This window comes from Penicillium nucicola (assembly GCF_028828085.1).
Source record: "Penicillium nucicola strain IBT 29836 chromosome Unknown utg000003l, whole genome shotgun sequence".
In the NCBI taxonomy this organism is placed as follows: Eukaryota; Fungi; Ascomycota; class Eurotiomycetes; order Eurotiales; family Aspergillaceae; genus Penicillium; species Penicillium nucicola.
In genome coordinates, this window is record NW_026643127.1 from 2,099,865 (window position 1) to 2,112,574 (window position 12,710).

Consider the following 12,710-nt stretch of genomic DNA (forward strand, 5'->3'; position numbering starts at 1 on the left):
TATCTCTTTATCAATTAAAACTGGATCACGAAGCAATGCAGTAAAATCCCTGCAAAATATCCTACTAAGTTTCTGAGATGGCTTGTTGCGAAACTAGTACGCCTTGATACAGGTCTACTAGCCTATCGCTGAAGTACAAATCAGACGTAGGCACTACGAATTACTGAAACCTGCTAATTATCCTCGCTCATTTAGGTGCACGTTTGAATTGCGACGCCGGACGGGTTCCGAGTCCAGTGGTGGCAATGAAACGGAAGCACCCCTGCTGGACTATGGACTGAGATACTAATGTGATGAGCTCTGGACCTAGTATACCTCGGGCGATCTCCAATGGTTTGATTGTGGATTTCAGGTACTGTACTCATTTACAGCTACTCTCGCTTGCTTGAATATCGAGCTTCTAAGTATATCCACTCCACATACAGAACTCTGCACCTCGCTTGGCGGTTCAAATCCCGGTCCTTAGGGCTTATTGACTTGTCTCCCTCCAATATCCGATTTAGCTCAATGAACACGGTCTTGCAACTATTGTCGGTCATCTTCGCACTGAAAAGCAGATAATTCTGGACCTCGTGGCAGCACTTGAACTCTCCCATGTAAGTGTCTAGCGTTTTGACGAGAGGCGGCTTTGTAGGGCCAGTCCGTGAATTGATGAGCAACCTATCCAGTCAGCGGGTTGCATTGGCAGTAGATTAAGCTTCATGTCTCACTGCTGGAGGGATTGCGAGGCCATATTATTCAGGTAATTCTGACTGGTGATTTCACGAAAAGGTATGGTGTTTGGTGGGAGACCCCGGTGGAATAGAAACACGGGTTCAAGTATAAGATGGGCGAGCTGGCATCGGTGAAAGGTCGGTGACTGTAGGTTTACTGTACACCAGTGGCGGAGGATTTGTGGGTAAATTGGATTTATGGACGATTGTCTCGTTCTCACCTGGGGGTGGATGGCTTTCCCAGAAGGACTCGGTCGAGATATTTTGTTGGCAGATCGGGATATGAAATCGGCTAGAAGGAAACCACATTGAAATCCTCGTGAAGAAGCCCATGGATTTCAAATGTTATAAATGAATAACTGTTGATGGGGACAAATAACCGGGCTTTGCAAGATCCTCGTCGAAATGGGAGGCCAGCTTAGTGGAGTCTCTGCGGCAGCGAGGCTACTATCGACACACAAGACTATATACCCCTGAATCGTACCAATCTCTCGTATGGTACCCCGACCGTCATGACTTGCAAGGGTTCTCCAACTTCAGGGCTTGCTGCTGCATGGTTGTTGTTTTCTGCGTGAGGCCGAGGCCGATCAGATGGATGCGCTTTTTAACGGAGGTCAAGGCGAAGTTTTGGTCAATGCTACTCGACGTACCTGAGAGGTCTAGAATAAAGAGCCTACACACAGCTGTCTATGCGTGCTTGAGGCTCAGCAGTTTAACATTGATCCGATTGGGTATCTAGGGCATGAAGCGCTAGACAGATCGAGAACAGATCAAAGAGAGGATTCTGAGCAAGGATCTACAAACTACCCAAGGCTGGTTACTTCGCAAGCCACATTTCTGTTAAGATGGACTCTAACGTTATGTCATCGATCGGTTTGTGCATTACTATAATGCTGATTCCAGAGCTGTCAGAAAACCCTGGCGCCCTCTCAAATCTGTGGTCTAATATTTCTTTCGTCGACAAGGAATTCCCCTGCCAAATCCAATCAATAGATATGGGTGCTTGCATTATGTAGGGACAGACAGGACAGACAGGACAGAGAGGACAGAGAGGACAGAGAGGACAGAGAGGACAGAGAGGACAGACAGGACAGAGAGGACAGAGAGGACAGAGAGGACAGAGAGGACAGAGAGGACAGAGAGGACAGAGAGGACAGAGAGGACAGAGAGGACAGAGAGGACAGAGAGGACAGAGAGGACAGAGGGGACAGAGAGGACAGAGAGGACAGAGAGGACAGAGGGGACAGAGAGGACAGAGGGGACAGAGAGGACAGAGGGGACAGAGAGGACAGAGGGGACAGAGAGGACAGAGGGGACAGAGGGGACAGAGAGGACAGAGGGGACAAACAGGACAAACAGGACAGACAGGACAGAGGGGACAGAGTGGCTTTTTGCGTGCCGCAACACCAACGACCCTGAACCTATGGCGGATTACATGTTTAAAGCGAACCGTGCATTTTTCTGTATAAAGAAACCACAACACGTCGTAGAGAATACTTCTGATTATAATTCATTGCACTGCCCTAGTATCCATCCTTATTCAGGTCTACTGTGCTCGACCATATTACTTGTGGTTTTTCTTGTTCGAAAAAAGGAACCAAGGTAAACGTCTAGTCTCTGAATTTTACACTGTTCCCATTGCTCATTGCTTGTTATTAGCAGAAACCTATCAAACGAGTAAAGATTATCAAGAAATAGCTACAATCGCCGTGTTACGGTTATATATAAACCCTCATTGCGAAGTGAAGGTGACTCGCGTACGTTCTCGCCAAGTATGGTCAAATCTGATCAGTCATAGGATATCCCAGTATGACAACGAGCTCTGGTGTCGCTGGTTCTTGCGATAACCCCAGTTGCCTGCACCTTAACAACGAACACAAGATAAGAGCTTGTGGAGCCCCGGGTTGTCTCAAAAGGTGGAAACGTTGCCAAGTTGCTGGAACATGCAATGGAGTGAATTGGAGAATCTGCAAGGTCTGCCCGGATCATCCAGGAGCTACGCCAAATTGGTAAGTTAGCGGCCTTTGCGAAACGTCCTTGAACTAGGCCACAGAACCCAGAAGCTGGGAACGCAGAGATACTTCGATTGTTGAGGGAAATGAACTAGCTACATGAGTTACTGGTTTGCTACGGCTTCCTTTTTTCTGGACCTACTTTAGATAAACTAGAATCTATGGCAGTCCATAAATATGCACCATTACTCTTTCCCTTCTCTCTGTTAACGAATATCTGTGCCCGGAATGTCAGACGAGAGACAAAAAGCAGCGTTTTATCTAGATATCGGGTCTGGAGTTTGCTTGCCCCGCGGGAGAGAAAGAACAGGGTTTTGTTGGTTGGGCCGGCGGGGGTTTTGGGGGGTGTGGGAAGGGCGGGTTTGGAATAGCTTGGGGCTTAAATACAATGATGGTTTGAAGCGGATCTACTCGCGTCAGGTACTTAGCATTTAACTACTTTATTGAAACAAGACTGCTGTCTCTCGAGTAATCAGAACCATTCGGTGCAAGTTGTGGAAGCTCGAATTTTGGTCAATCTGTGCTAGAAATATTATCGACCCATTGCAATATGCGACTTTCTTGTGTAGTGGACGATAGTTTGTCGCAGACATTATCCAGTGAAGAATCCGCATCTCCTAAACCAAAGTCGCTTTCGCTACTGCTTCCCACCTCTGCAGCCGACCCGTCCGTGTCGTCGCATCCTGCTATCCAAGCGTCATCATATATAGGTTCAGAGGGTGGCTTTCCTTCATGGTTTGCCAACACCCATCGAAAAATCTCAAACGAGGCTTCACGTGATGCATTCTGTGTTGGAAAAACAGGAGTTTCTGGCTGAGACTGAAAGCTGAAATTCATGGGCGACATGCCGGATTGAACTCGGTGGAAAATGTTATGGTTTTGGAGCCGAAAACCTCTGTCGCGTAAAACGGTACTATCACGTAGTTGCCATGCCCAGTCACAATAGGCCAGATTGTGCCTCGGGCAGTCTTTATGCGTTTGGACCCGTAATGCACAGTTTTTCTCCTTCATTTGCCCTATGGGGGGCCAGGGAGAAAATGGGAGACTATTATAATATAGTCCATCATCCTCTGTGACAGGAAGGTATAGAAGTCTCCAAGCGTCGGCTCTCTTGATTGCAAATTCCCCACACGCATCAGAGCCGAAATACGGGCCTGAGCCTGCAAAGTCCATAAAACTCTGCGCCGAGGAAGTCCACGCATACCCATTCGGGTCGAGAGGAGGCGTTCCACTTTTGGCAAGATCAATGACCTTCGACACAAGTCCACTTAGTGCAGCTCCCACCCAAAGAGCGAAAAGGTTCGGGCGACGGGTTCCGCACATCAAAGTGATCAATTCAAAGTATCGACTTGGTGCTTCTGCTAATCCTGATCTCTTTGGCAATTCTTCCACAACAGGATGCAGCCAAGGACTAACAAGGTTGCAGGGGATGCCAGGCTCCCAGAATGATCCAGAAAGGCTTGACATCACGACATTAGGGTTGCAACTCAGGGCCATGTAATAGGCAAGGTCATCACCAAGTGCCATATATTCGCTCGCTAATGCTTTATCTGGTGTGATTTCCACCTTGTCAAGGGAGATGCTTGGTGATGGCAACTCAATTCTTTGTTCGTAATATTTGTTCGTCGGATATGTCAATGCTGCTGCAAACGCGGCAAAAAATTGATCTCCAAGGCCATATAACAAGCAGAAATCAGATAGAGCTGTCAAGGCCTCCTGGGAGGAAAGTGGAAAACATTCGAGAAAGTCTGGCGCAGAAGCCCCTATGCCTTGCCATAGGATTCCGAATAATGCCTTCCCTCCCAAGTCAATTGACCAAGGTGCCAGATAGACATCATCATTTCTTTTGGTGAAGACTGCCTTCCATCCTTGATTGGGGGCTAATATGGCCATCCACCATCGAGCAACGTTGATGTCGGCCTCCCCGATGTCAATTTCAATCACTTGAGAATCTGAACGCTTTGACTCGTCCGTATCCACAACATTGGTCCCGCGAGGGTTTGCCGTTGAGCTAGTATAAATAAGCTCGGCACCTTCTTGGTCTTGAAGTTCCAACAAACGGGCTGAGAGAATGTAGGACCAAGCAAGAGACAAGATCCCGATGTAGTTTGAAGAATTTGACTTGGCGGTTCCCGCCGTCCGCCATTGACGGAAGGCGTCTCCAGAAAACTGACAGGTGGTTGGCGTCTGGATGCCGATCAGTAAGGTTGCTCTATTTTCTTTTGATTTGCCTCCGACTTCGCATCCCCCTGGCTCAATCACGCGCATTGTTGATGATGCAGCAGCCAAAACTGATTTCGTGGTGGTATCGGAGGAAAGTACCTCATTAACGGCCAAGGGCTGAGTAGGTATAGAAGGGACTCTGCAAAGCAGTTTCTGTAAAAGACTTGATCCGAGAAGGACTCCACCTTCATGGTCTGCAATAACCTCCTCGGCAAGCTGATGCCAATAGGTTCGAGCGTGGTTTGTTGCGATACCCAGCTGCACATGGGTAGGCTGAAGCTGCTCGTTGTCTGAGAGCATTGTGTAAAGAGAGTAATTGAGGAAAGAGGAAATGTTCGATGCTGGGAGGGTGGGGTCACAGTTCACATTACGCGGAGTAACATGATGCTGTAAGAAATATTTCCCTGGATAGTGCACGTGACCTCTCCTTATCCCTTGCTAGACATTGTGCAATAGAACAACGAACGTCATTGCACAAACAATGCTATCATACATAAGTCAGGACTTATCACAGTGGCTTTGATATCAACGCCGAGACAGGGTGTTAGCCAATGACAGGCGCGCCTAACAGGAATATTGGCCCATCACACTGTCGCAGAGAGGACAGAGAGGACAGAGGGGACAGAGGGGACAGAGGGGACAGAGAGGACAGAGAGGACAGAGAGGACAGAGAGGACAGAGAGGACAGAGGGGACAGAGGGGACAGAGGGGACAGAGAGGACAGATAGGACAGAGGGGACAGAGAGGACAGAGAGGACAGAGAGGACAGAGAGGACAGAGAGGACAGAGAGGACAGAGGGGACAGAGAGGACAGAGAGGACAGAGGGGACAGAGGGGACAAACAGAGAGATCCTCAGATTACCCACGACGGAGCCATTGATCTAGAAGAGCCAACGGTTGCATTTCTTCTCTCTAAACAATATTTCGTTCTGCATAATTTCAAAATTATCCCCAGAATTATTTACTTTGTCCATGGTGAAATCCAGCGTTAAGTTGGGACATATTTCGGAATTCGATTTACTGAGTCACATGAGCGATGACATCAGCCGTGAGGTGGCTAAGCCGTCCGCAAAAGGAAGGAGGGGTTGGTTAGTTAGTCTGGCAATTTTCCTGTGATGCCTAACCACCATTTACTCCTGTCCCCTCCCTTTCCAACTACCAACCTTCCCATTTTACGGGCTGACCCTAGTGTCTCCTTTTTCTACACATAGTCGCCCTTCATGCTGATCTGCGGCTGAAGCCAGTGAAGAAGAAAAAAAAACAAAACTCATCTGCGGGTCAAAAAGACCCTAAGGTCCGGTCTTTCAAGGCTTTTACTGCTTTTGACTTCAATTCAATATGACGGAATCGGGCACAGACGACCTAAAGGATATTTTGGTATGTCATTGGAAATTGTTTTCGGGACAGATAGTCTAACGTGTCTTAGATCAAGGCTTGGAAAGAGCTTGCCGATCCTGCTGCTTTCGACGAATACATCACGCATCCATACCATCCCATCAACCGAGAGCCTTTCGAAAGAGAATTTTTTTGCCTTGGATGCCAAGAAATAAGATTTCAGGATGAAAAAGGCAAAACGATTCATTGCGAGTACGGGAGTGGTGAAATTCTTCTTCCCCCGCAGGTTGGAATACTAGCAGTCGGTGGAAAGACAAGAATAGTCAGAAGATGATTGTTGCGAGTCAGGGCATGGTAGCTGAGCTGGGTCAGGATAGAGTTGGTTTGCCAAGTTCAGTCCAGCAAAATATCCGATGCGTAATCGAATAATTCCATCTTGTGGCCGTGCCCTGCATATCTGCATCGTGATGCAGTCAGTCGTATCAACAAGTAGCTGTTCTCGTTCCCAATTTCTCAATTCGCTGTTTTCAATGCCTTCGCATATGTCAGCGCCAAAAACTAACCGCATGGCCGAGACAGACGCTCCTCGCATACTGAAATACGCAAAATCTGCCCCAGGGTAATTAGTGCTGTACATTGGTAACTTGATCTGATCTTCCGTACCAAATTCTGAGAGAGAATTCTGTAAATTGTTTGGGCTCAAGGAGGCCTCTGATCCGCTCGTTTGAGGAATCAAATGTGTTGACACCGAAAGAACAGATGCTATCTTTTGGCTTGCGGATGGGAACAACAGATCAGCGAGCTCAAGTGCGGAGCCAACGTCAAGGCGAATGATTGTATCTTGATAGCCGTCGTAGGGAACCTTAGTCTGAATACATTGGGTAATTTGCGAGAATTGGCCATCCAACTTCTTTGACATGTGAGTAGAAGAGCATTCAATTGCGTCACATACGGTGTGTCCGAACGCAATGCGGATTGCCGAAAGATCGGACATGGTTAATGAACAATTTTCGTTCCCTTCAGCTTCTGCTCCAGTCACTGGCGGACGTGATTCGAAGATTGAATGCATGAGTTTTCTGAACCCAATGGTTTTTTCAACCCCATACCTAGTGGCAGTGTGCCAAAGAAGCAAATAGGAATCATTGGAAAGAGTTATTTTTCTCTTCTTGTGTTGCTGAAGAAATTGGGAGCTAGAAAATCGAGCACAAAAGCTTGGAGAAACCGTGAGTATGAAAGGCAAAAAGAGGTATGGATCTTTATCAAACACTTCTAGGTATTCTCTTCGAGCCTTTCTCTGTCGAGATTTAAACGTGTATTCACGACTCTCGAGGTGGTGTTTCAGTCTGCGGTGTGGGGTTTCTGGCGTAAAGGCTATGACTAAGCGCTCCCCGAGGAGTGTCACATCGGCTGCTGGGATAGTCTGCGTCTTCTCAATTTCTTCTCGTTTCTTGTTGACAGCAGCGAAAGTCAAGCCAGGCGATTTTGAAGGCATAGTTTCCGCCGGTGGTTGAAAAGGCAAAGAAGATTGAGAGGACAGAGAGGACAGAGGGGACAGAGGGGACAGAGGGGACAGAGAGGACAGAGGGGACAGAGAGGACAGAGGGGACAGAGAGGACAGAGGGGACAGAGGGGACAGAGAGGACAGAGAGGACAAACAGGACAAACAGGACAGACAGGACAGAGGGGACAGAGGGGACAGAGAGGACAGAGAGGACAGAGAGGACAGAGGGGACAGAGAGGACAGAGAGGACAGAGAGGACAGAGGGGACAGAGAGGACAGAGGGGACAGAGAGGACAGAGAGGACAGAGGGGACAGAGAGGACAGAGAGGACAGAGGGGACAGAGAGGACAGAGAGGACAGAGGGGACAGAGGGGACAGAGAGGACAGAGAGGACAGAGGGGACAGAGGGGACAGAGGGGCAGCGGAGACAGAGGTCATTTAACTCATGACTAAGCATTTAGTTGAACCCTCTTCACACATGTATTGGCTCAGACTCCTGGCTTTACGCAACTGGTCTTAGCGTGCTGCGGCGGGTACATCGGTTCTATGTTCTATTGTCTCTATGGAATGCTGGTTGCCCACTACTCCCACCCCAACGACCTACTAAGCCCAAGCAACTCCACATAATACATTATACATAAAATTGCGCGTCAAATAAATGCAATCAACACAATGTCCACAGCTCAATTCAGCTCAATTCAAACTTTTTGGGAGAATCAGTTTGGTGGTGATCAGGTCAATAAAGCACTATAGGAAAGGGGGAAGAGATTGAGGGCACAAACTGATGGCTATAATAAACTGGCAATTGGCATTTCTAAACACGTTTGTTTTCAGGGTTTTTCTGCAGTATGTGCTTTGCGGGTCGTATTTTACATCCCACTGGCTTTTCATCCCTCCAGCAAAGAGGTGCGATCTGCTTTTTCCTTGAGAGGCGTGGAACTGTTCTTCAACGGGCAACTTCCTGTTCTGGCATGTCAGATCATGTGGTCGAAAAGGTGTTAATCCTCTTGAAATTCTGTCTCACCATCGCAGTGTTCAACCCAATGCCAAGAAACCAGTAAAGTCTCCATTGTTTTGGTAGTCTTAATAATAGATGCGAGAGTGTGACCAGTCACACCTCCCAGAATTATATTGCCGAGTGTGTTCAACTGCTCAAAGTATGAGATATGACAGCGCCGGGCAGTTTCTGGAGTTTTTTCGAGAGCTCTCACAACCCAGAGAAAGGTCAAATCGTTTGGTTTGCAAGATATCGGAAACGATACATTCATGCAGTGGCCTGTAGAATCAACCATTTTGAAAGAAATTTGGGTTCTCTCCAATATCTTGCGGCTGGGCATGCTGAGATAAAGGGCCACAGAGGGATATTAAGTATTTTTCGAGAATGCAGGGTGAAAAAGCAGGGGTGGCATTGCTTCTTAAAACAATGGCTAGTCCTCGACTTGCTCGGGGACACGGGTCCGATGCGCTTGGAGCCCTTGTATTGGTCGAAGATGCAGGAAGCCAATTATACCCTGCTCCTGAGCTGGAACCACCAAATTCTGATAAATGAACCACTCGGTTTCCAGAAACAGGACACTAAGGCCTGCATTGAGATCTGATTCCTTGGCATCGACTCTGTCCGTCTTGTGTCTAGACCTTGTCCTGTAATGGAACAAGCCACGCTAAATGCTATGATCCTGCCAATGAGGCTAAAGACAAACTGTAACAGGGGCATGATTCAATGGTTTTATTAATGCCTACCAGTACCATGTTGACTTGAATTGGCGATCTAACACACACTCGGAAAGCAGATTGAACTTGACTTACCTCTCCTGCTTCTTGTGTGGTGGCTACGTACCCCGTTAATATATTCACCTTCACCCAGGCTGTCTACCTGTCGTTGGTTCCTGGGAGCGAGGAGCGGAGCTCAAGCAAGATACTGGAAAGAAATACCGAGGAGGGCGATATGGAATAGGTGGATAACCTCAGAAAAGGTACGTCGGTCAATACCAGTTAGCTTTGCAAAGGTCCACGATGGGTACAAATTTTCTTCCCCCAAAATTTCTCGTAAGCTCCTGTCGATCCTGAAAGTATCCATTTGGTCTAGCCACTCAGTCCATCTTGGAACACGTAAGTACTAACGATGTTCAATTCATCGAATCTCAATCCAATTGGGCGTTTGTTGCGGGCTAGGATACCCGCTTGGGGCCAGATTTTGATTCCTAGGAGCACAGCCCGACCATAGTGAACCGACCATAGTGAACTAACACAAAGGACTAGGATGCTCAAGCATGACTCATGCGCCGGAATCCATCGCTGCCTAGATGCAGTTCTGTCACCCGGGCGTAATGGTGGCGTATTCCCGGGAATTTTTTAATTCACCAACACTATATAGCCGGCTTCCGTTTCCAGTGAGGACTTTGCTCAATCATTCTTCCAGTGAGCCCAAATGTCGGCCAGTTACGATGCTCCCGGATCATGCCACAGTCAAGAAACACGCTTCACTCCTACCGCCCCTGTCAAGCCAACGCAAACCTCCCCTCAGGCATTTCCGTTAGCTTACCAAAAGCGATACATTTGGCCACCAGCCAGAACCGTTTTTGAAGCATACAAATTCTACAGGGCGGGGGCAACATGGGAATATGCAGAGCGAACTGAACTGTACTTCGAACGCAAAGAGCTTTGCGAGATGATCAATTTGCGTGCAGAAGAATCTACTGTTGAATGCCAGTACCAAAACTTGAGCCCTAACCAGCGCGCTCAAGTCAGTCGACTCGTCCAAGATCGACAAGCAGAATATTCGGGGATGGTATGGAGCTATGTCTATGCTAAAGAAAATTATTATGCAAACGTGACTCGCAACCCTCGTTCAGAAAATTTCGAAGCGATATCCATGGTGATCGTTCTTATGGGGAGACCTATGGAATCGACAAAGTACCCCAGAACGCGCATGGGAGTTTATGTGGACCTCAGAACGCTTCGTTCCCCCCATGAGGGTGCGATTAATAATATGAGACCTTTCGGTGTAACACCCCACTGGGGGCACTCAGAAATACACCCGGCTGGATATTATGGAGCCCAGGGGCGGCATTCTACCTCAACACCTATGGAACGGTATCCAAGCCCGGGATCGGATTCGGGACCGGTAGTGGCAGAGTTCTCGACTCGACTTGACTCGAGTCTGCTACCGGTATATGTCAAGTAAGCATTTCCTTATCCCTCTCCTTCAGTTGCTATATTTACTCGCCAAGTGTGGCCGAAGTTTGGAATTCTCACAATAAGCTTGGTTTTAAAAGCTAATTTTGCGATTTACAGTGGACATTATAGCAATGACGAGACATTATCACCTGGTAGCCACCAATATCAACGGTTTCATAAGCCTGGTAGCACATTACCTGTCACTGGCAGTTATCAAGTGCCGCCACAGCTTCATAGTCAACTCCAGAAGTCGTCCACCGGCCAGAGCTCTCGCCATTCAAAGTATCCACCACACTATCCACTCGATTCAAATGTACAAAGCCAGAAGAGAACGCTTGTGTTTACTTCTGCAACGTGCGATCGGGATGAAGAATTTGAAGCACCAATTCCGAAGAGAATCCGCCGGCTCCATAAAATCCATCAAGGACATGGCCTTCAGAATCAGGATGTTGAGAATCGTACTTCCTGAGCTACACGATCTTAATTATTGCCCTGGACACCTAACATGAACAATATTGGCTTCAAAAGCATGTCAACTTGAGCGAGCTACATAGTCTTAGTTGTATTTATTTTCATGGGGCATGATGGCTGAAATAGGCGATGATCAGAACAGTGGCCCAATGAAGGTATTCTTGACTTGGGGGACAATGAAACACAGGGGACAGAAACAATAACATGTTTCAGCATTTGGATGTTCTAACTAGCAAGATGCTGACACCTGGTCACGCATTAATACTATCATTCCAGTCTTCCTACCCACTCTCTTCCTGTATTGCGCGAAAGTATTATGTGAATATTTTGAAGCTAGTAAAGCATATGCATAGGCTTTGCCCCATAGTAGTTTGAACAAAACAATCGTGCCCCTCGAAAGGTGGATAAGTAAATCCTCCGCACTTGGCCGATGGCTGGTATAAGGTCAAGCGTGTGAACATGCAGTGTCTTACAGGACATTGAGGAGTAATTAGTCAAGATGTGGAAGGGACGACCTTGTGGATGCAATTGAGTTACTTCTATTGCTACTCGATACGAAAAGACATTCCCGCTAGGTCGACGCACTGCTGTTGGTAAACCTGCAGGAGACCTTCAATGTGTTTGGTTTCAGTCTCGAACCAGCGGATGCGGCGTGGGTCATTTGATTTGTAAATTGAACTCGCCGCCAGGTTGTATTGACGTCTAATTTGCGTCAAAGCAGCAAATGCGGTCTCCGAAGACGAACGACCGATTTCGGCGGCGAAGAGAGGATCAGAACTCAACAGACGCAAATGACTTATGTCAGTGAAGTGGTCTCTGATTCGACTAGCAGTGGTCCATTCAACCGTCAAGTCAAACTGGCTTTTGCCCAGAGGAATGGCCAGGAGGATCGCATCATGAAGACCGTGCTCCACCGATTGAATCTCCGATTGGATATGATTGAGGGCATAGCAATCGTTGGAGCCTTGAGTGCAAAGATCGCAGTCAAGGGGAGCTTCGATACGCATGGTCTATATACTAAAGGTCAGTGTCATGGTGGTCGTAGAACGATAAGGAATACTAACTGTTAAAGGTTCCATGTTCAAACATGTAGTGTCGGACCTAGGTTGATATTCCACAGAACCCATTTTCCTTGGTGACAAGTGGTTTCTTACAAAGGGAAGCTTCGTTTTTAAATGGTGAGCAGACACCGCTCATCTGCAAGGCACCGAAGTCGCGAAGACGATCCTGCATTATCGCACGAACAGCCAATCTCTCAGCCAGAAAGCATAATTTTGT

The 12,710-nt window shown here is 47.6% G+C and overlaps 6 protein-coding genes across 6 annotated transcripts; 1 reads left to right on the plus strand and 5 right to left on the minus strand.

Moving 5' to 3' along the window:
• Window positions 1-1,721: 1,721 nt before the first annotated feature.
• On the minus strand, window positions 1,722-2,276 carry N7511_004346 (uncharacterized protein; the record flags this gene model as incomplete). The annotated part of the gene is made up of 2 exons (XM_057126771.1): window positions 1,722-2,134; window positions 2,264-2,276. The coding sequence occupies 2 exons, from the start codon at window positions 2,274-2,276 to the stop codon at window positions 1,722-1,724; spliced, it is 426 nt and encodes a 141-aa protein (XP_056985661.1).
• A 962-nt stretch (window positions 2,277-3,238) lies between these two features.
• On the minus strand, window positions 3,239-5,248 carry N7511_004347 (uncharacterized protein; the record flags this gene model as incomplete). The annotated part of the gene is made up of 1 exon (XM_057126772.1): window positions 3,239-5,248. The coding sequence occupies one exon, from the start codon at window positions 5,246-5,248 to the stop codon at window positions 3,239-3,241; it is 2,010 nt and encodes a 669-aa protein (XP_056985662.1).
• Window positions 5,249-5,532: 284 nt separating this feature from the next.
• On the minus strand, window positions 5,533-5,922 carry N7511_004348 (uncharacterized protein; the record flags this gene model as incomplete). Its single annotated transcript, XM_057126773.1, has 2 exons — window positions 5,533-5,829; window positions 5,914-5,922. The coding sequence occupies 2 exons, from the start codon at window positions 5,920-5,922 to the stop codon at window positions 5,533-5,535; spliced, it is 306 nt and encodes a 101-aa protein (XP_056985663.1).
• A 1,791-nt stretch (window positions 5,923-7,713) lies between these two features.
• On the minus strand, window positions 7,714-8,241 carry N7511_004349 (uncharacterized protein; the record flags this gene model as incomplete). The annotated part of the gene is made up of 1 exon (XM_057126774.1): window positions 7,714-8,241. The coding sequence occupies one exon, from the start codon at window positions 8,239-8,241 to the stop codon at window positions 7,714-7,716; it is 528 nt and encodes a 175-aa protein (XP_056985664.1).
• Window positions 8,242-10,212: 1,971 nt separating this feature from the next.
• Window positions 10,213-10,968, plus strand: N7511_004350 (uncharacterized protein; the record flags this gene model as incomplete). The annotated part of the gene is made up of 1 exon (XM_057126775.1): window positions 10,213-10,968. One exon carries the CDS (start codon window positions 10,213-10,215, stop codon window positions 10,966-10,968), a length of 756 nt encoding a protein of 251 aa, XP_056985665.1.
• Window positions 10,969-11,977: 1,009 nt separating this feature from the next.
• N7511_004351 (uncharacterized protein) lies at window positions 11,978-12,439 on the minus strand (the record flags this gene model as incomplete). Its single annotated transcript, XM_057126776.1, has 1 exon — window positions 11,978-12,439. The coding sequence occupies one exon, from the start codon at window positions 12,437-12,439 to the stop codon at window positions 11,978-11,980; it is 462 nt and encodes a 153-aa protein (XP_056985666.1).
• Between the last annotated feature and the right edge of the window lie 271 nt (window positions 12,440-12,710).